The 21583-nt window shown below is 40.5% G+C and overlaps 1 protein-coding gene across 11 annotated transcripts in view; it reads left to right on the top strand.

Annotated features, from left to right (window-relative positions):
* Window positions 1–21583, top strand: part of gab1 (GRB2-associated binding protein 1) — a 70713-nt gene that overhangs the window by 15172 nt on the left and 33958 nt on the right. For 8 of the 11 annotated variants that reach the window (XM_051946203.1, XM_022209887.2, XM_022209885.2 and 5 more), the window contains exon 1: window positions 16724–16852. The exons of the other annotated variants lie outside the window; for them this stretch is intronic. In XM_051946203.1, the coding sequence (XP_051802163.1) occupies window positions 16739–16852 (114 nt within the window). In that variant the 5' untranslated portion in view covers window positions 16724–16738. Of the gene's footprint in view, window positions 1–16723; window positions 16853–21583 lie in introns of those variants that run through there. 11 annotated transcript variants of the gene reach the window in all.

Here is a 21583-nt window from a genome sequence, read left to right as displayed (position 1 = left end):
TGCAGTGTCAGTCAGTTTGAAAGTGATAGCTAGTTATAAATCTGGTGTTTTGAGTTTTGCTGGTAGTTCTTACCCTGTGACCCAAATGAGGATTAAGCAGCGCATAGATAATGGCTTGATAGATGGTTGTAGATAGCTTACATTTACTGATTGCATCTGTAAATCCTTCTTGGATTGTTAAGAATTTTAAATCAGCAGTTAAACTTCACATTGGCAACTATCTACGCCACCTTGACTGAGGGCGAGAAATACACAGGAGACAATATTTGCTAATATGATGTTTTTGATGGAGTTAGTCAAAGAAAGAGAAGCTGTTGCTGGTGAAGTCTTGTGACCTGTACCATTAAAAAAAACTTCCTCTTTGTGGAGTGGCTGGTTTTTATAATGGGATTGTCCGGAATTTCAACATAGGTTCTGTTCCGTCAAAGCTTTCAGTTATACACCTAATAATGAAATAGTTTGTGTCAGTTGAAGAACACCTAATAATTCCCAGAGGTTAACACAGATAAGTGGACATGTGTTTGTTTGCAGATTCTCCACGTATTTGTTGTATTTCCCTGCTCAATTTGATCCTTTGGATGAGTTGACAGCGTTGGATGATTTGATTGATGGGGTTTGCGGGTAGCTTTTGAAGGTAGAAATATGTGGGACTGTATCTGTTCACATTTTCATGGTTCACCTGTCATCACACACACACACACACACACACACACACACACACACACACACACACACACACACACACACACACACACACACACACACACACACACACAGCTGGCACGCTAGTTATGTGGTGCTCTGTGATCTGACTAGCCGCTGTGTCTGCAGCCCCTTAATATAGCCCACTGCTGTCATAGTACTTTTTGCCGCCCTTCTGCTGCTCTGTGCTGTGAGCACCAATACGTGTGCATGTTTGTCCCAGTCTGAGTTAAATGGGGGGGTGTTGGGGTGTCAGCCTTGAGACTAGATGCGAAATATTGCTACTGACCTGTGTAATTTCCCAAGGTGCTGTGACTCAGACAGACCTCCGATAAAACGAATGTTATGTCTATCTAGTGAACAGTCATTTTTGGCTTTATATGGTTTTCAAACATCCGCTCCGCTTAGTTTTTTGTAATCAAATCAGTTTTGTTGGTGTGTTTTAAAACAGGACTTCTGAAAAAAACATAAATGGACATGTAAAGGGAAGGCTCTTTGCTGTTCACCACTGGTCCCATTTTGGCCACTGTCCCTGATTGCATTTGAGTTACTATGGTGCTGCCCGATATCTTTGGCCTGGCCTCAAGCCAGAGGACATGGTTAAACTTGCGCACACACACACATAAACACACACACACACACTGAGACAGAGAGATGCAGCAGAGACCCTCACTCTGAGAGGATTCATGTGTAGACCGACTGGAAGCTGAGAGTCTGAAGGACCTACTCCACTGTTCTACCTACTTTCTTGGCATTCTGAGCACTTTCCCCTGGCAGGCGGCTCTTCTTTCTACGCTTGTCGTTGGCGGGTTTTAGTAACCTGTGGAATACCTTGACCCCTTTCTATTTCGGCTCTGAACCAATGGCCTTTGGATTACCCACTAGTGTTTAAAATTCAAGGTTGGTAATTTTATTATTTTTTGGTTCCCGACATTGAATAAGATGGAAATTTCCTGCTTTTTGGTTTGAAATGCAACCTGCTGGGAAATGTCAAAGGCAAGTAAAAATAACAATGTTTAAATCCAAAACTATGGAAAGCTTTATGCCCTGTTGCTGTTCTACTTTAAACTGTGTGAAGTTGCAAAGGGGGTTTTCAACACAAGCCTTTTTGGATCAGCAGGTTGAGTTACAGGTGTAGGCATATTTGTAGATCATGACATTTAATGACAGTTTTGCTGTAGGGTTGAAGCGTCCTCATCTTTGTTGCAAATGATAACTGACTAATCACTTGTCAGCAGTGTTTCTAAAATACTTAAATGTGATTCTATATTAACTCTTTTCAGTCTTTGAAATGTTATAAATCAGATTTCTTAGCCAGTCTATATGATAAAGACTTGGGGTTTGTTGTAAACTTAATATTTGCCTCAGTTTGCACTCTACTGTAACTGTTTTTGTCTTACCTGTTATATACACATTTGGCTCCTTGTCTTGAAGCCAACAGTGGCTGAAAGGAGAATTGTTTGAGCCTCTCTCCTCAGCGGTCAAGGAACGGCGTGATCATGTGAACCAAGTCTGCCATGCCAAAGGAATGTGTTGAATTCTAACGATGCAGCTTTGACAAGTGCATGTGACTCTGCACAGGAGCTCAGATTGGCTAGGTTTGGAGAACCAAAGGCAGATAGGATGAAAACAGGAGCAGAGGGGAGCGCAGGTAATCAAAAGAAAGAATGCCGTGGGCAGAAGTGTCACGGTTGTGGAATAGCCAAACGGGCATCCTTTTAACCTTCAGCTTATCTAGGAAAAAAATATAATAACTGAAAGAACTCACAAGGACATACTGTGAGAATGTGATAAACTTGTGTTTTGTTTTCCTCAAGTCAGATGAGCCAGTCTTTATCTCTAGTACAGCTTTAGTTCTCATGACTGAGAGTAGGCAGCCATCTGTGCTAACAAGCCATCCTCAGAGCATGCAGATTGAATAGGGCACTGTATGAACAACGGTAATTAAGAACATGAAGTCTGGGAATCATTTTCAGCAGCAATTCCCATTGGTTGCACAAAGTGGCAACAGTAATTGTGGTGTTAATGTATTAGTCAGGGAGTTGTGGAGACTTCTTTTTTTTTTATTAGGGGAACAATCGAACATAAAGACAATCAGATACTCCTCTCCCTAAGCAGCTGATGGCTTTTGATGAAGAAATCGATAAAATCATTGTGAGTGTTTTGTCATTTTCTGGCTGCAGAGTGAAAGGCATTTCTTTTGGTCTAACTGTGGCATGGGGAAGAAAACAGTTTTTAAAGTACTGGTAATGAAACATAAATGCTCTCTGTTGCCGCCAGTCATATTTCTTTTACAAAATTGACACACACAAAAAACAGACCAGAGGGTTTAAACACAGGGAACATAATGGATGTACAATCTCTATTTCTCCATGTCCTAAGTTTAATGTTGTTTCCTACTCAGTGGGGTAATAGGTATTGATTGCTGACCTGAATTTTGCCCTTGCCACCACAAGCCACTGTGAGTGCATTTTAACATGCTGGAGGAGCAATATTATTACAAGAAAGTGAGAAGGATACTTAAGTAATAGATCAAATGTTGGTGATCTCATTCCACATGCACCAACATGCACCTACTGCTGGCCTTATTACATGTACAAGGGGGTGACCAATCAAAGGAAAAACCTGAAGCCTTGAATCGTACAGTGACGGGACCTTATGTTGTGGACATTTTGCTGAAATGATTAGGGTCCCTATAGAGTGAAGGGTCACTACAGATCAATGTAAACTTGTTCTGGAGAATAACCTTTATGATGCGGCGAAACAGTTCTATCCTTACGGAAGTGGTTTCTTCCATGATGACAGTGGCCTTATCCACATAGCACGAGAGCTCACGGGATGGTCTTAATACAGTTGAATACCTATGGGAGATTTTAGACTGATGTGCTTGATGGCAGTCTCCACCACCATCATAGTAGCACCAAATGAGGGAATAACTTTTCAAGTAAGGAAGTTGTTTCTTTTCTGTGAGACCATGTGAGTCATTTTAAGACAACTCAAACTTTTGAGTCTGTTGTACTACAAGAACTACACTACTGTTGAAAAGTTTGGGGTCACCCAGGCTATTTCATGTTTTCCATGAAAATTTACACTTTTATTCATGTGTTAACATAACTCCACTAGGGTTTTCTAATCATCATTTAGCCTTTCAACACCATTAGCTAACACAATGTAGCATTAGAACACAGGTGTGATGGTTGCTGGAAATGTTCCTCTGTACCTCTATGCAGATAATCCATTAAAAATCAGCCGTTTCCAGCTAGAATAGTCATTTACCACATTAACGATGTCTAGACTGTATTTCTGATTCATTTAATGTTATCTTCATTGAAAAAAAAAGTTTTTTCTTTTAAAAATAAGGATATTTCTAAGTGACCCCAAACTTTTGAACAGTAATGTACATCTGTAGAACTTCTTTCAAGGCTGTGTTTGGGGAAGGGAAAAACGTACTCCGCTTCTCTCTTCGATGAGCAGCCCTGGAGAAGCTTGTGTTTGCAGGTTCCGACCCTGATTGGTTAAACCTGACAAGGCCAACAAGTGCCATATTTCCTGTCTTCTTCTTTTAAACATTGACAACTTAAAATTCACCATGCAAGCTATACCATGCTGTTCTGTTTCTTGTATGTGAATTGAGCTGGAACTTGTTCTTTGGTGCACTCATAAATTAATGTCAGGGTCAAAGCTGTCAGGCCATATACTGAAAAGGAAATGGAAAAGCTGGTAGATCCAATTTGGGGTCATTCCTGTAAAGGATTGTGCCACTGTGCTCCTACAGTGGAACACTGCCAATAGAGCTCCATCTCTTGTAGGGACTTGTAGGATCAGTGCCAAAGTACAATCAAGCTGTTCTGACTGCATATGGTGGCCCAACACCTTACTAAGACTCCTTATGTTGGTTTTCCATTTAATCTGCCACCCATCTGTACATTAACTATGTATTTTCAGTTCTTATAATTAGTATAAGAGTAATAGGGAATAATATATAATGGTGAGATTAAAAGCGAAAACAGAACTGGACTACATCATGAATGTTGTGTAGGAAGGGAAAAACTTTTTTTAACAGACTAAAGTTTTAAGATTGTATAGTGTCTCTTTGCATGATTGCAGCTTTTGGTTACACTGGGTACTGTACCTTTTGATGACCATGTGCTTTTTACCACAAGTTGCTGTTTGCTTAGTGGCGTAGCTTTCAAGTTGGAATGTGCTTTGTTTGAGGGATGTGTTGTATTGTCATAGTTTTGCTAACCATGGAACCTTCTACCATGCTATTCAGCAGTAGTAGAATATTCTAGTAAAAACACAGTAGTAAACCAATACTGTAGGTCCTTGGTTTACAACATCCTCGACCTACGACGTTTCGTGGTTATGTTGCCATCTCCCATAAACTTATTGAGAAAATCTTGTTTCATTATTCCAACGTATGAAGTTTGCGATGCTAAAACAAATTTTGCACATGAACTAGTTGCCTAGCAGAGTGGACAAATACGTTTTCACGTGGCGCCATAGGAAGAGGACAGCTTTGTTTACATTTGCCAGCTACGTCACGTGTGAATTTCGACTTACAGCGAAACGCGAGTTACGTTGCGCCGTAAGAACGGAATTCTGATGAAAGTTGAGGATCCCCTGTATTAGTGTCCATTGCAGGTTATTTTTTATAGCTATGGTATTTAAAAAAAAACAAACCTGGTGATATAAGAGTCTGACTTTCTGATTGCATACATGGAAACCTGTGAACAGATCACCTTTTTAACTATTTTGAAGTATAATTTAGTCATATCACCAGGTGGATTAATATACTCGATTTCGAATACTATGGCCAGCTGTGGTTGCACATGCTTACAGTTTTTCTTATCCCACAGTACATGATTTTATTTTGCTATCCTATTGAGAAAATGTGAATGAACCAGTCGAGCAATAGCTTCATTACCATTTTGTCTTCATCCCAGAGATTTTGCTGTAGCTCCAGTTGTTGCTGTTGTTTTTTGGAAAGCTTTGCAAGTGCATGCTCACTCAAGTGGCTTTAATGATATAAAAAAAAGGGTAACTCTGCGGTCAGGACTAAGTACTTTAGGTGGATGAACAATTGTGATCAACTGGGTCAGGACATTTTATTTTAGTGGAAATGGATTTTTAAAAGCACTTAATTGTAGTGTTCATGGTGAGGTCAAAACTTGTCTTTTTGGCCTTTCTGGAAGTAGCAGTGCAGGTATTAGATTACTGTTAACGTCTTGAGTGTACAAAAAGTTGTGTGCAAGTGATGGTGAGCGCAGGTGACCTGAGTATGAATGAGCGCAAGCAGTTGGAGCAAACCTACAGGCATGCAAGCACACACCCACAGTCAACCCACAGCTAAAAAGAGGATTTTTTTAAAAGGAGAAAACACTGACAGTTTAGAGCCGTTTCATAATAGTTAGCTGGAGAAATACTTAGCATTGTTACCTTTGCTGCCAACAATGTGTAGAAGAAATTCCACACATTCTTGACTAAATGTGAATCAGTGTACGGGAAACACATGAGCGCACATGCAGCACACAACCGCCGAGGTATGCGTTCACACTATGCGCATTCGCTTTCGCTTGAGGTGAAGTAGTATCATCTGAATGTGACAACAGAGAGTGGAGGCGTGTACCAGTTTCAGGGGACTGGCTGAGAAAGGAGGTGTGTCCTGAACTGGCTGAGAAACAAGCCGAGGCATGCTCATTACACAGGGTTAATGTAAGCACTAAGAAGCAGCATTTTGTATTTCTGATTTGTGAAAGAGCTTATTGAAGTATAATTTGAAGCAGTACATGGATAGATCATTTGAGTTACATGGTAATTAAGTAATTTAATGTTTTCATAGGCTCGTATAACTGAATTATACTAAATTATACTTGAATCTCGTTTCATCTTTTGTTCTGCTAAGTCACCAGGCACCACTTTTTTTGAATGCAACACCAGTAGCCACACCGAAGTACATATCAGAGTCCATTTCCTTATCTCTGTGTTCGGCATCTCAAGCCATTTCCTTGTGGACAGACGAGCCAGAGAGTGGCTAATTAGATCATGTCTAAGGCAACCTCTCACTAGCCGCTAAATGTGATTTGGAATAATTTTCATTGGGCTGATTGGATTAGACTGCTGCTGCTCACTGCATGGATAAGGATTGGGTTAGATGACACGCAGTGGACTAACACAGCCTTGAAAAGGTACCTGTTATTCAGCTTTTTTAGAATATTGAATTGGAATAGAACAAAAAGCCCTAACATATGAATAAACTTCCTGTGAATTCACAGGTGCGTACTCCTATAAGAGAAGAAAATATTAGCATATAATAAACAAGCCAAACTCTAACACATACACCCACCCACACACTCACCCACAGATGCTTTTTAGGCCTGACTGTGGAAAAGTCATCCATCTCACCATGCACCAGTCCCCATGCAATGCAAAAAGCAGTGGGACCACCATGAGTCTGCCACTCAACCCACAGCCTGCTGTAGTGTGAAATTACTGTAGCGCATAGTCCTTCACTGTGGACTTCAAGGCTTTTGAAACAAATACAAAAATAAATGTCCATGATTCTCATCCATAAAATTATAAAGGGACTTCTTTGCACGGTCTTGATCATGTGCTGTGAACAAAAAGCCATGCCGGGGATTCAGAGTGGGACAGTGCACTTTCTAGCATGTGGGCACAGCTTGTTGAGTAGTGGCTGATATTTTTGGTGCTACCCACCTATCTTGAGCCGGCCTGTTGTAGGTGTTCTGTAGCGTAGAAGCGGTGTGCAGTAGGGGTTGTGGTGGGCAGTCGCTGCCAGGGGAGGTGGTGTGTTATTTTCAGTCCATTGTGTCTACTTCCTGTGGGTCAGGGGTTATTGGAGCAGGGTGTTGCAGACTTTATGGAGTAAGAGGAGGGGAGGGAAGTCAGCAGGGTAGGCAGGAAAGTGGCCAGACTCGCTCAACAACAGCGGTTGGTCAGCAGCTCGCTTACCTTGCGTCTCTTGCACCGTTGCGGTCCGAGCTAAGCTTGGGACTCTTCAGAACCAGGTAAAGAGACACAAATTGCATTTTGTTAGCCATCAGCTTCTCATTCAGGACTTTGCTTTTCTTCTGGAAATCATAATTCTGCTGTTTCCCTCATCTGATGAATATTGTTGGCTTTTTAATTCTTATGGGAAGATAGAGTAAAGTGCCAATCAGACATCAGTACAAAGGTGCTTTTTTGGCGACGATAGCAAACCAAAAGTGTGGAAGAAGTGGAGGAGAGTTTGACGAGTCTTACATAACCTCATTGGAACCCTAACAGTGTTGTTATTTGGAGTGTCAGGATTCTGTGACATGCTTTTATTCGTTGCTACTGCAGAATACACAGACAGACAACTGTGTATTTATTATAGGTAGCACCCAAAGTTTTAAAAATGGCCACAGTTTTGTAGGAAATCCTTTAAAAATAAATGTGAGCCTTGCCAAAGGAAATGGCCATCATGACTGCACTCACTTCCAGCGAGCGTTGTGACAGCACTTGTGTGAGAGGAGACTTTGTCTTTATGAGCAATTTTGCTTTTCAACAAAACTCTACGAGCCACAGAAACCTGCAAGTGAAATGTAAGCAAAGTGAGGAATCACCACCTTGTTCCAACACAATTCACATATTTTTAACGACAAAACCAGAGATCTCTCAAATTATTTACTCGTTTCTTTTACTTCCTTCAATAAAAGCTACAAACAACACATTTTGATGGCTGTAGTAGTGGAGCTGGAGCATTGCTGATTTATGCATACTGAATACATGCAGTAGGGTTCTTGGAATCATTTCACACCAAAGAGGATCAATCCAAATCCAAAAAGTCAATAAAAAAACAACAACTGCAAAATATCTGCAGAACAATTTGCAGTATTATGTGAACAAACCCTGGTTATTGAGTTTCCACAATGCAGATGCAGTTTCTTCTCTGCTTTCTCATCTCATCTGAGCACAGATGGTAACAGTATTTCAGTACAGTGTTTCAGCATGTGTTTGAGTCCCTTAAGCAAGTCATAAACTTCCAAAGAAAAGACAGACATCATTGTCTCGTCGAACCATTTGGGTGTTTCAGTCCAGTTCTCAGTTTTCTAGACCACCTACGAGACATTAGCCGTTACAGCGTTGGGTAAAAGTTAATACAGAAAAGGTTCTATAGTTAGCACTCAACAAACCCCCAAATACAACCACAGTGACAAAAGGAGGCAAAACAGGAAATCTTTTTGCCCAGAGTGTGTGTTGGGAACAGATGACCAGGAAGATAAAAAGCGCTAACAAAGTGGAAACTTCCACTAAGGGATGTTATTTTGCTTTGTGTGTGTTTTTCTCTCCTTTTCACCGCTTCACAAAGCTTCTTGGGAAACTTCGTAAGAGGTACTTGGTTTAGTTTCGATGAAAAAGCTAATATTCCAAGTGTTTCCTACATCGAACAGTTTCCTGACGCTTCTGTGCTCCCTCAGTCATACATGATGCGAAGCTTTGTTAATGTTTAAACCTGCTCAATTGGAGTTAATGCTTTACCTCGCGACTATGAAGTAAGTCTGAGCCGGTCTGAAAGCTGTGTTGTGAGGTTGGGGTGACCCATCACCATCAGCTGCAGCACAAAACCACTGATCAGTCCCTCATTTACTCGTGCTCTCCTCTGTTCCATCTTCCCCACCTTCTCCTCCTCAGTTGCTCTCTTGGTCTTTCCCTCCCTCTGTCTATGAACGCTAATGAATATGACATGGAATGATTACTTGACTGAGAGTTCCTGTCCCCGCCCTACAAGAAAGAGGTAGTGCAGCAACAACAGCAATTACATAGTTGCCGATCCAAGCCAATGGAGTAACAGCAGCATCGTGGTCCTGAGCTAAGTGCCACACAGTTGGTTGAGGACACTACCACAACAAAGCTTCAGAGAATATAGTACCCGCGGTTGAAAAGCTCGGTAAGCATCACTATTGCATTTGCAGATATTGTTTTGTTAGTTTTGTGAACACAGCTGAAGCTAACAGTGGCAGTTTCAGGTTAACATGTTGTTCACTTGTTTAAGAATATATCCATGTGTATTAGACCTAACAGCAGTATGGTTGTCAGACACAATATTTAGTTTTTAATGCAAAACAGAATCATGACATTGTCTTGTTATTAGGTCACCTGTAAAAGCCTTTAAATTCAGAACACCTGTGTGCCCTTCAAACGCTCTTTCATGAGAATGTTGCTCTTTGTGTGCGCTGTTTGCAAAGATAGCAGTGTGACTACTAGGGTCTGTGTTCTTTGGACGGTTAGCGTAGATTGTTAGGGCTGGGGTCAGATGACGCCTGGCTGGGTGAGAATTTCACAGCTGCACATGAAAGCAGAGTGACCGTGGGATGGTAGAATGAGGGAGGGAATGACTGATTGTGCAGACGATGAAGGAAGCGAACTGGGTTGTTTTGATCGTACAGCAGGTGCTCTTACGGATCAATACGCTGTTGATGAGCATGCATATAGGATTCTGTTTAACTGATTATCATGCACTCACAAGAAGAGCTGTTTACTTAGGCGCAGCTGCTAAAAGTGGGGTCTGAAGCATTTAGTAACTTCTGTCAACAGAAGTGGGCACAAACACATGGCTGCTGTCTTTACATTACGCAGCAGATGTCGGTTAGCCAGTTTATTCCTGGCAAAGTAGGAATGCACAAATGTTACCTCCGTAGTATATGCCCAGCTGCATAAAACAACTGCCCTGTTTTATTTTTTCTCTTTTGGTTCGGAGCCAGCTTCTTTGGCCTTATAGCCTGCACAGGGGCTGCTGCTGGCTCTGATCGCTGCACTAGTTTCTGCACAGAGGCCCATTAACTTGCTATCTGGTTATACAATAATGTAATGTTGTTATTTGTAATTCAATAATATAAAACTGTATCTTGAGGAAATTCTCACATTGATTGTTGTGGTTCACAACTGTTGTGGCTAAATGAATAATAACAAGTGGAGTGTGTGCACAGTCTGTTCCAGCGTGAAATCCTAAATACTTCTTGGTCTGTTTTTAAAAAAAACCAAACCCATAGAATAATTTTCTTTTAAAGGACAGAACCCAATGGATGAACATGATATAATCTGGTGTCTCCATCAAGATACTGCCTTTAATTTTCTCCATATTTTGTGCCATGTTGTGCAGACCTATTCTGGTCTTTTATTCAAGTGATGCATCATACTTTTACCATTGTAATTTACATTTTGCAGGACAGAAATTTCCAGACTGTCACAATGTGCGGCCACAGAATGAGCAAGCATCGAAGTCGGCTAAATGACCTTTCAATATTGTTAGTTATGTGTTTGGCGTTACTCATCATAAAACCTTATTACAATGTATTGGGAGAAATAAATAAGAGTACACGGACAATGTAAGGCTGTCGTTTTGTTCTGCAAGGTTAGTCCAATAACACTGGACGGCTATTTTCCGAAGAATTCTTCTTATTGTGCTTTGGTTCTTCTGGAAGAATTGAGACTTGAAATTCACACTGTTGTGTTTCTGACCTGTGTGGGAAGACGGGGCACTCGCATACAAAGAAATGATGTGATGTTTCAGTTTAACAAAGATTTGGTCTTGTTTTCTCTTGGAGAGGAGAGAAATGAAGAGGTTGATTCTGCGATGGGAGCGCTGCTACGCCGTGGACAGGGATTAGATTTGACAAGTTGGGAGTTACAATCTTTTGTTGTGGGTGTTTCTAAGATGGACATGCAAGGGTTCAGTAGGACACACACAGGCACATATAAGCTAGTGTTGTGGTTACTTCAGTTTGTTTGCCTGGGTGGTCCTATCTTTAGCTCTGTTCTCACTCTATTTCTCCCTGCCTGTTAATTTCCTCTCTGTCTTTGGCTTCACCAGTATATTGCGGGTGTTAGGAAAAGGATTTATTTATATGTCTTACTGATTAGTTTATGTGGACAGTTTATCTCTAACATTATTTTCCTAAATTTATATATATTCAGTTCAATTCGGTTTTATTTATTTAGCGCCAATTGCAATTCAGATTGTCTCAGGACACTTTACTGAGCCCATATACCTGAACCCCCAGAGCAGCCCTAAGGCGACAGTGGCAAGAAGAACTCCCTTTTAACAGGAAGAAACCTTAATCAGAACCCGGCTCTTTATATGGGGATACCCATCTGCTGCTGGCCGGCGGGTTGAGAGGGGCAGAAGACGTAGAGGGGAGGGGGACAAGGAAACATTTAACACACATTGGGAATAATGCATAAGAGCAACATAGATGTTACATACAAAGAACAAGCCGACATTGAAACTGATTCATAAGTTTACTGTTACGGTGTACAGCTCTGGCCTTAAATATGCTACATATATAGCTGGTAGTAAGAGGCAGACAGTATGTAGATGAGCATATCAAGTATAGAAAGGGCGATGCAGAGTAGATTGGTGGAAATGGACAGCTGGAAGCAGTGGGCTGGAGCAAAGACAGCAGCAGCATGTCACAGTGGACATGATGGAGACTAGGCCAGTCGGTGGGTGATATATGAGGTAATGTATTTAAAATGGATGTTACGATTCAAAGAAATTAGTTTTTTTCAATGGTTTTGCCAATTATTGATTTTCTTTTCAATCTGTAACAGTCAAACATTCTCTGGTTTGCTGCTTTTCAACTGTTGCGTGCTTGTCTTGACATTATATGATGGAATATTAAATTACTTAGGATTCAGGGCTGCTGCAGGATTTTATTTTGCTTGGAGAAATTTTTGGAACCCTCCAATTGGAATTTTGTTCACTCAAGCATCTGTTACTTCTTACTGAGCTCAATAAGAAGTAGTGACATCGCACTTTATTTTATCTATTTATCCTATTTCTTAGCTGTGTTTACTATTGTGACTTTTAATTTTTATATTCTTATCCTGCTTTTATCCTAGAGATTGCTTTTTTATTTCCCTATTTTTATTGTTTTGTTTTTATTTATCTTGATCTTACTTATTTTATCTTATCTTTAGCAATTTATCCTTGCAGCTATGTTGGTGAATGGCAGATCATCGAGCACTTTTTTGTCTTGTCACTCGATCAAGTACCTGTCTGTCAGGTTCAGTGTGTGTTTTGTAATAGAATGCCAAATACAATCATTTTTTTCTGCTAAACAAATCTACCCCTGGGTATAAATAAAGTAACCTTGAACATTGCTACAGTCTTGAAAAATGTTAAAACTGCAGTAGTTAGTAGAGCTCACCGATTTTGGAAAACTATCTGGTTGCACTTTTTCAGACAGATATTGTCGCAGTGATTTGGTTTGTGGCATAAACGTTAATGTCCTCTTTCAGTTCAGTATTCACCATGAAATAGATTTTAGGACTTATGATGGAGCATTGCTACATAAGATGCCATAAAGTATGACTGTTACACATGCCGGACGGTATGAATTTGTAAAACCAGCGACACAGTGGTTAAAACCCTGGGTTAGACACATTGCATAACATGTATTCATAATTGCAGCCTATGCAGTTTGCTAATTGCATTGTTTAAAATCAGGTGTTCATTCAACCCTCGTGCAGGGCTCCAGACTAACTTTTTTCCCTAGGAGCACAGTGGCCCCTAACTTAAAATTTTAGGAGCACAAGCAGAAAATTTAGGGGTGCACACCAAAACCGTCTTGAAACGAAATATTCACATTTCCTCTCATTTTAACTGTATTACTGATAAATACTGGCACAATAAATGCAGAAACTATGTTTTCAATTCAAAATTTATTGTGCAGCACTTGACACAACATAAGTAGAAACGCACTCAGAGAGCGCAGTACTCTGCCAAGGCTGCTCAGTTGATGTATAATTTCCAACGGATGAAATCTGTAATATAAATGACCTTGTGCTGAGTACAGGCATGTGTTATGCATGTGCATGTTATGTATTTATACCGAATCACGTGTAAATGACTCTTAAAAAGGTCTGTTGATCAGTTCATCACTTTTTGCAAGCCTTTGTTTTGCTAGTGTTAAAATAACCGTTCCCTTCAGGCTTTTATTTTGAAGGTGTATTTTGATGTGATAGGCTTTTATTTTGTAGCCATTTCAGCGGTACAGGAAGTGTTTCTGTAAGAAGAGGTTTCTTGACATGACAAAGACGCTGCCGAAAAGTCCGAAAATCCACCTAAAGATGAAAGAAAACGGTTCTACGCTGTTTCTGTATATCAACTTAGAATAGCTGGAATGGGGACAAACTCTTACAGTGTTTCCTGAAGAAGGTAGTGAAGGACAGAAAGGTGATTTGTGTTTAAAATGAGGCTGAACGTAAATAAAGACTTTACCGTCATTCGTCCCCACTATCACACACATTGGCCCACCTTCTTCTTCTTTGGTCTTCATCTCCTTTCTTCGTTTGGAGTTAATGTCAGTTGGCAAACAGCTCATTTGCGCATGACTGTCTACTGTGTTGAAGTGTGAAGCAGACGTTTGTAAGCAACAAAAAATATTCAATCGTAATTACAAAAATCGGCAAATTTACTGGTCGCACATGCGCGAGTAGATGAAAAATTTACTCGCACTCGCTCCAATTTTGGTCGCAAAATGCGAGCATTTAGTCGCAGTCTGGAGCCCTGTCGTGGCTAGTTTTGTGTAGTGAATTACTTCTGTGGTTGTGTAAATATGCAGTCTACAAAGCTCTTGTGCATGAATGAGCTTCTTTATGACTGTATGGCAGGGGTGTCCAACTCATTTTAGTTCAGGGGCCACATTTAGCCTAATTTGATCTCAAGCGGGTAAAACCAGTAAAAACAGCATAATAACCTATTAATAAGGACAACTCCAAATATTTCCCTTTGTTTTAGTGCAACAAATTGCATTCTGAAAATGTCAGTGAACTGTCTTTTTGCAAAACATCAACAAACTGAAATGTCTTAAGTAAAATAAGTTAAATGTCAACAATATTATGCCTCAGTTTATCACTTACTGCTTAAAGATCACAGATCACACAAAGGCACAAAACATTTAGTCACAGGTATCTGGAACTGAACAAGCTAGTATTTTACTTCATGATCGAAACAACTTGTCAAGATCTGGGAAATATTTTAAATTCCTATTCGTTTACACATCTGTGCAGTAATCCTGAGCAGCACACCGCACAAACTGAAGCGGAAACTTTAAAGAAAGAAGGTTCAGTTGTCCCCCTGCTTTGTAAATGTACTAAATTTATACATAAAAAAATACATAAAAGTTGTGGCAGTACAGTGGACAAATTTAAAGTAGCAGATACTTTTATTGAAAAATTGCAGTTCATATCTACTCTGTGATTTTATGACACCCCTGCTGTATGGCATGAGATCGCGCTGAAGTTTGTTATTACGGCACAGCAGAAGAAGCAGCACAACATAACCTCAGACATGTAGTTCACAAGTTTGTAAAAATGTTCATTACTTCACAGCAACTAGCCAAGTAGAGCACGAAGTGGAGGACTGAATTGCAAATCAATGAGGTTAACAACAGCCGTCCACAAGGTGGTAAATTATGCAGTATTTCATCAAGCATTCCTCCTTCGTTAACTTCTGTCCCCGTCTTCACTCTCACTGCAGCCAAACAACATCACTTCTTCTCTGCTGCTTGCATGATTCTGCTGTGAATTTCAAAAGCAAGAATACAAGCAGAAAAGAACTGGAGATTGTTCACCACCTCCTCTCAAACAGCTGGACATTGAAGAGCCTGACAATTTTTGCATTTTGAAATTCAATCAGATCCAAATCTGTGCTGCAAATCGTGAGCATGTGTCTTGACTCGGCGAGTTTGGGTCTGGCTGCAGCATAGGAGCATTCTAACTTTTTAACACACCCCTCATTATCTCTCGACTTTAAAGGACCTCCAGTCTTTGACGAGGCATGTTGTAGCCCTTGGAGAAGCGTTTGAGGTCAGTGCTCTGATGAGGTAGAGCTTTTGTGAAGGAGGCGAGCAGAGGAAGCTGTCCATGCTGTGGCATCTCTGACCTCTTTTTACTGAGAGTGCAAATGGGAAACAGAATCATAAAGTCTCCACAGGAAGCAGATGAAGGCTCGAATCCAGGGAAGAGGATGAAGCCTTCAGATTCTGCTTTCAAAAGACAAATGCAGGGAAAACAATTTGGCTATAATTATCAGCTATGAGCAGACGTTTGATCAGCAATGGAAATGAAGAAATTAATATTTCACTGCTGTAATCTCAGGACTTATTCCATTTGGAAGAGCAACCTAAGTAGTGAGACAAGACGTGTTTTAAAGCCCCATAAAATGCTGCCTTTGCTTCTTTAATGTCTTTCCTCTTTAAACAGGATGCTGGTTACAGCACACCGTAGTGAAACATCATTCTAAATCAATGTCGTATAGAGAGAGAAATACAGTGAGACGATCTGTTCTAATCATTTATGTTACCTTCATTTTCACTTCTGTGTAAATTTCTCTGCTTTCTCTGTAAAAGCAGCGCAATGTAAGGATGGGCCAATAGTCGCATTTTGCAGTAATACAGTATGAAACCCTTCAAATCAAATTCTTCTTTTGTTTCTCACACAGCTTTAAATTCGACATGTATGACACTGCAAAGTCAGAGATCCAGTGTCAATGCATCTGTTTTATCAATTAGTAATAAATTATTTAGCTTCAAATGCCAGTCAGAATTTTTTAGGCCCCAAAGTGACCCTCAAACTAATTTCCTGGTCGAATTATCAATTTAAAACCAAAAACTGCACCTGAGAAATACAGCAAATGATCACATCTGATGAAGTATAAAGAGATTAAGTTTAGCAATTTGCTTGATAAATTAGTTGAACTATCCAAAATGACTGATCAGAAGTCTAATTTACACAGTAATTAATAGCAGTGATAGCCAAAATTACAAAAAAAAACAAAGGTCCAAATCATGACAAAGTTGGAATATGCCCCACCGCTATCCGTTGAGGTGTGCTTCCACTGAACTTTTGTTAGTGCACACTCTGTCCCACCCCTTCTGATTTAGCAGTGGCAGTTAAGATGGTCTGGGACAACCTGATTACATAGACCAGGAAGTCAGAGGAGGGAGGGGTCACAAACTGCAGACACCTCCAGACCACACTGCAGCACATGATAAAGTCAGAAGGCACAAACAACAACAAAACAGCCCCACACTTTTCTACTCCCCGTCAACAACAGCTACTGCAAAATGGAAACCGCTACTATGGATGTGCAGATTGTGAGGTAGGCACGCAGTTTTTCCACTCGGGTTCTTAAAAATATATGGTGGTAATGTTAAACAGCTTCTTCTTTTTGGTCGTCTGGAGCTTTATGGTGCATTCTCTGGCTGGCTGATGAAGGGTGGTGTTTACCTTCATAGATGAGTACTGCAGGATCACGTCAAAGCTCTTATTAGAGGCAGAAAAAATCTCACAGCAATAATCTTAGTCCGAGTGTTTCCATTTTTAATTCATGCCACGCATGTGAATGAATAACTGAAATGCTTTATATAGAGATTATTATTGGTATCAATGGGATTTAACGAGTCGTGAAACAGACAGCAGGTGTTGCTATCAAATAACTTTAAATGATGAAACGCTTGTGAAAATATATCCGTACATTCTTTGTTAGCGTTGTTTGTGCTCATGATGGTCATTCAATGTACAATGGCAGAAATCTGGCAGTGAGGCAGCTCTGACAGCAAACAGAAAACAGTCTTCTTAGTTTCACTAAAGGCTTTTTTGACTGCTCACTTTTTCAGTGAAGAAACATTAAGTTAAAAAGTGTCTCCGACTTGAACAAAGCAGTTATTTTACCAGATTGATGAAGTCTGGTCAGCTTTATCGGGTCAAAGCTGGAGTATTTAGAGGTTTCATCGCGATATTCTTTTATGTCCTCTTAAATCATCTCTGAATCGAGGCTTCTTTTAATCCGCTACATACTAGACCCCAGGTCATAAACCCAGACCTGTTATCAGTAAATTACGAAGCGATTTTAAATTTGACGTTACGTTTCTATTTTAACCTGCACAGTGTTTATGGTGTTTAGCAGATCAGACTGAACTATGAAGCCAATTTGACATAGTCAGACTTTCTTTGTGTGAGTCGGCTCAACAAAAACTAAAACCTCAGTCAGAGTTAACAGGTATTAAGGTGGTTTTTCGACTTTTTTTTGTTAACTCAGACTTTCTGCTTCAAACTCATCCACACAAAAAAGGGCATTTAACGCATCATTTGACTCGTTTTCTGCAGTAAATGAACCGATGGTGTTCAGCTGTTTCAGTCAACAGGTTGTTTTAGTGGAGAACAATGAGGAACATAAAAATTTACGACGGTTAGAAGCTGCGACTGGAAATGATGCAAGACAGGAATGCTGGTAGAAAACTGTTACACGTGTGTTTTACTGATCAACGCAACAGATTATTGATAACAGACAGCTGCACAGTAAAACTATCAAACTTCATATATTCAAACATATTGTATTGAAGTGCATGTAGGTCTGACACTGTCTCATAGTGAAGGAAATCACATTAGTTTGAGGACAAAATAAAGTGAAACTAAAATTACTGATTGGATATTCTCTGTAATATACCAATAAACTGATCAGTTTTCTTATTTGTGTTCTATCAGCTGTAGTAGCAGCAGTTTAAACAAACCAAACATAAAATATATTTGTGTGATTTCTGTATCACCAACTAAATACATGTGGCTTTGAGTTTTAGATATCCCTGTACTATACTATATATGTACAATACCCCTGTACGATACTATATATGTACAACACACAAATGTCCACCCATGTTCCGCCAGGACGGTTATTTCTGTTGCACAGTGCACTCACTTCCACTTGTGATGCTGTAACACCAAGCCTGGAATCCGATTGCTCAATTAATCGTCAGAATAATCGATTACTAAAATAGTCGATCGCGGCAGCCCTAGATTTTAGCATTACTGCTGAAGACGTAACCTTTCTGCTTAGCACAGGAATAGTTTTTGTAAATCACAAAAATGCTTTATCGAAGATTTTCTCCTTTTTGAGTGGTAATCAAAGCTGTGCGGGCCTTCTTTACGCTCCCGCCACAGGTGAACATGAAACATCTGGAATTGTTAATATGTGCACAGACAGCTCTTTACTCTGTTCAATCGGACCAGAATACTTCCTACATGTTCTGGCAGTGGAGTTCAAATCAGGTCGAGCGTGCATGGATTCATCTTACAAGACCTCCATTGTGTTCGACTGTGATCTCACGAGAACAATCACCAGTGTGTACCTTGAGGAAATAGACTAGAGGTAGCACCGGCTGACTATTAACCATTATGCACTGATGCTGGACCACAGGCATGCACGTCTTTCATGGAAGTCCCCTCGTCTTCCAGCAGGCGGAGGGCTGATGACGTTGACTGAACAGTAAGCCAAAGGCCATGCACTCTTATTTGTACGTTAACTGCCCTCTCTGGCGCTCGAGGATGTAAAAATAGCTGTTTAGCAAGAATCCCAGTCATGTCTCGCTAACAAAGACCAATTTATACAAGTTGCAGCACTAAGCATAGAGAAGCTTTTGTCCCTCCCCTCCTTCTCCCTCTGCAGACCTCGTCACCAAGACCATGAGTGCCAAAATCTCTGACTTCTCTCTTAGAACGGTCTTTGTTCAGAACAGCCTTAAGGACTTGATAGTGGGCTAAGGGAAGCACTGTGGTCTCCAAAATTGCGTATTTGTTTACGGCATTTGAGTCAGATTGCAGCGTCATGGTAATATTTAGTAGGTTTCTGTGGCATTTTTTGCGTCAGCATGTGTAATTTTTTAACATTCAGGTATGTCACATGCACTCTTCAAACAGCTCTTTATATGTCAGAGTCATAAAAAATCCACATTGCAAATTTTGAAAGCACAAATCAACAGCAAAAAGGGCACATTTTGTATTGCTTTGGTGTTGCTGCAGGGTAGACTTTAGCTTACTCATTCCATACTAATTGTGAGACATTTCCAAATCCTTTATCCATATTGATAGCAGAAGAACTGCTTGCTAGATGCACGACAACTGTAAACGTTTACACCAGGACTCTATTTAATATCATAGACTGAAGCTGTTGCAATACATCCAATCAGATTAGTGTACTCTAATATTGAATGAATTCAAGCACATTTCTCCACACAAACACTGAGTAAGATTACAACATTACATTTTCTCACCTCCCTCCAGTTATTCTTATTCCCTCCAATGAGACTGCTCTGAAGAGTGCACCGATCAATACTGACACACTGGTTATTGCTGAATGTTTAATTTCCTGCTGGTGAAATACTGTTCAAAAGTTTGGGGTCACCCAGGCAATTTCATATTTTCCATGAAAACTCACACTTTTATTCATGTGCTAACTTAACAGCACAAGGCTTTTCTAATCATCAATTGGCCTTTCAACACCATTAGCTAGCACAATGTAGCATTAGAACTAGGCTTGGGCGGTATCCAAATTTTGATACCTTCAAACTTCCTTCATATTTTATAGGGGTATACGATATTACCGTGACTATTACTGTTACTGGCTTGTGCCTTCACGTTCGGAAATTGAATACTCGCAGCTGTGAGTGGGTGGTTGATTTGGAGATGCGTCCTTAGGTTAGAGGTGTTTCCATCTCTCGCGATCCCCTTTTGATTGCAGAATTTACAAATTGCTTCATCAGTATTTACTGGCTCTTTTTTCTAGTTTGCCTGGAACCCGAAATACTCCCAAACTGCAGAAGTTTGACACCAAGTCACTCCGTGTGGGATCTGCATCCCCATCCCCCCCCACACACACACACACACTCCATGCTGTCACATGACGACGTCACGTTCATAAACTTTATGGAAGGTCTCCAAAAGTAGGGTAAAACATAACTGTTTAAGTAAAACTGAAAATTCAACCACACATAAGTGCTACTGGACAGAGACTCAATTTTCGGCATTAAATTACTTTTATTTAATATTTAATCCTTATGTTAACCTTTCCTGCTCAGTCCCCGACCGTGGTCAGGAAGCCAGGGGAGGACAGTTCTCCAGGGCCGCAGTTACTGTTGTTACTTCGGGGTTAACCCCCTTCACTTCCTCAGCAGTCGTAGAAGGCAAAGACACAGGAGCCTGGCCTTATTGAAGAATACTGCAGCCTGTATTGTAAATTAACAGCGGCTGAACCATACAGTCGCGCTAAATCCAGCAGCTACACACCACTTCTCTCTTCCTCCCTGAATCGACTGTCCTCTTCCTCGCTCGCGCTGCATTCAGGGTCGCTCGGACATCTCGCTCTCCCCCGCTCTCACACACACACGCTGCTCTCTCTCCCTCTCTCATAACGGAGCCACACACTCTCATAACACTTATCTCCTGTATAAGAGCATTGCATTTTTTTCATGACGGTATTTGAACTGATACCGCTGCTATTTTTAAACACCGGCAGTATACGGTATTACCTTAATACCACCCAAGCCTAATTTGAACACAGGAGTGATGGTTGCTGGAAATGTTCCTCTGTACCCCTATGGAGATATTCCATTAAAAATCAGTCGTTTCCAGCTAGAATAGTCATTTACCCCATTAACAATATCTAGATTGAAATTCTTATTCATTTAATGTTATCCTAATTGAAAAAAAGCTTTTCTTTCAAAAATAAGGACATTTCTAAGTGAACAGTAATGCATGTACTGTCTGAGTGTAAAACTAATACAAGAGAGGCTGTTTTTTCATGTCATGAAATGACCAAAAAGGGTGTGTTTTCTGTGTGGCCATAAAATGGAGTTTGGTGTAACTGTTTCTCTTTGCCTCTGTCATCACCCAAATCCCAAATCTTGACCTTTTCTCTCGGCTTTGCCTCATACTTATCCTGCGCCCCTTCTCTCCTTTGCTCTGTCCTTTGCACTGTGTTTTCTGAGGAACAAACAGAGAAGCTGTCCTAGTCGGGATGAGTCAGTGCAGCTGGGGTGCAGGTCATTTACCCACAGCC

The sequence above is a fragment of the Acanthochromis polyacanthus genome, chromosome 3, assembly GCF_021347895.1.
Source record: "Acanthochromis polyacanthus isolate Apoly-LR-REF ecotype Palm Island chromosome 3, KAUST_Apoly_ChrSc, whole genome shotgun sequence".
Taxonomy (NCBI): Eukaryota; Metazoa; Chordata; class Actinopteri; family Pomacentridae; genus Acanthochromis; species Acanthochromis polyacanthus.
The sequence above is the reverse complement of the archived record's forward strand: the minus strand, read 5'-3'. Positions and strand labels throughout refer to the sequence as shown.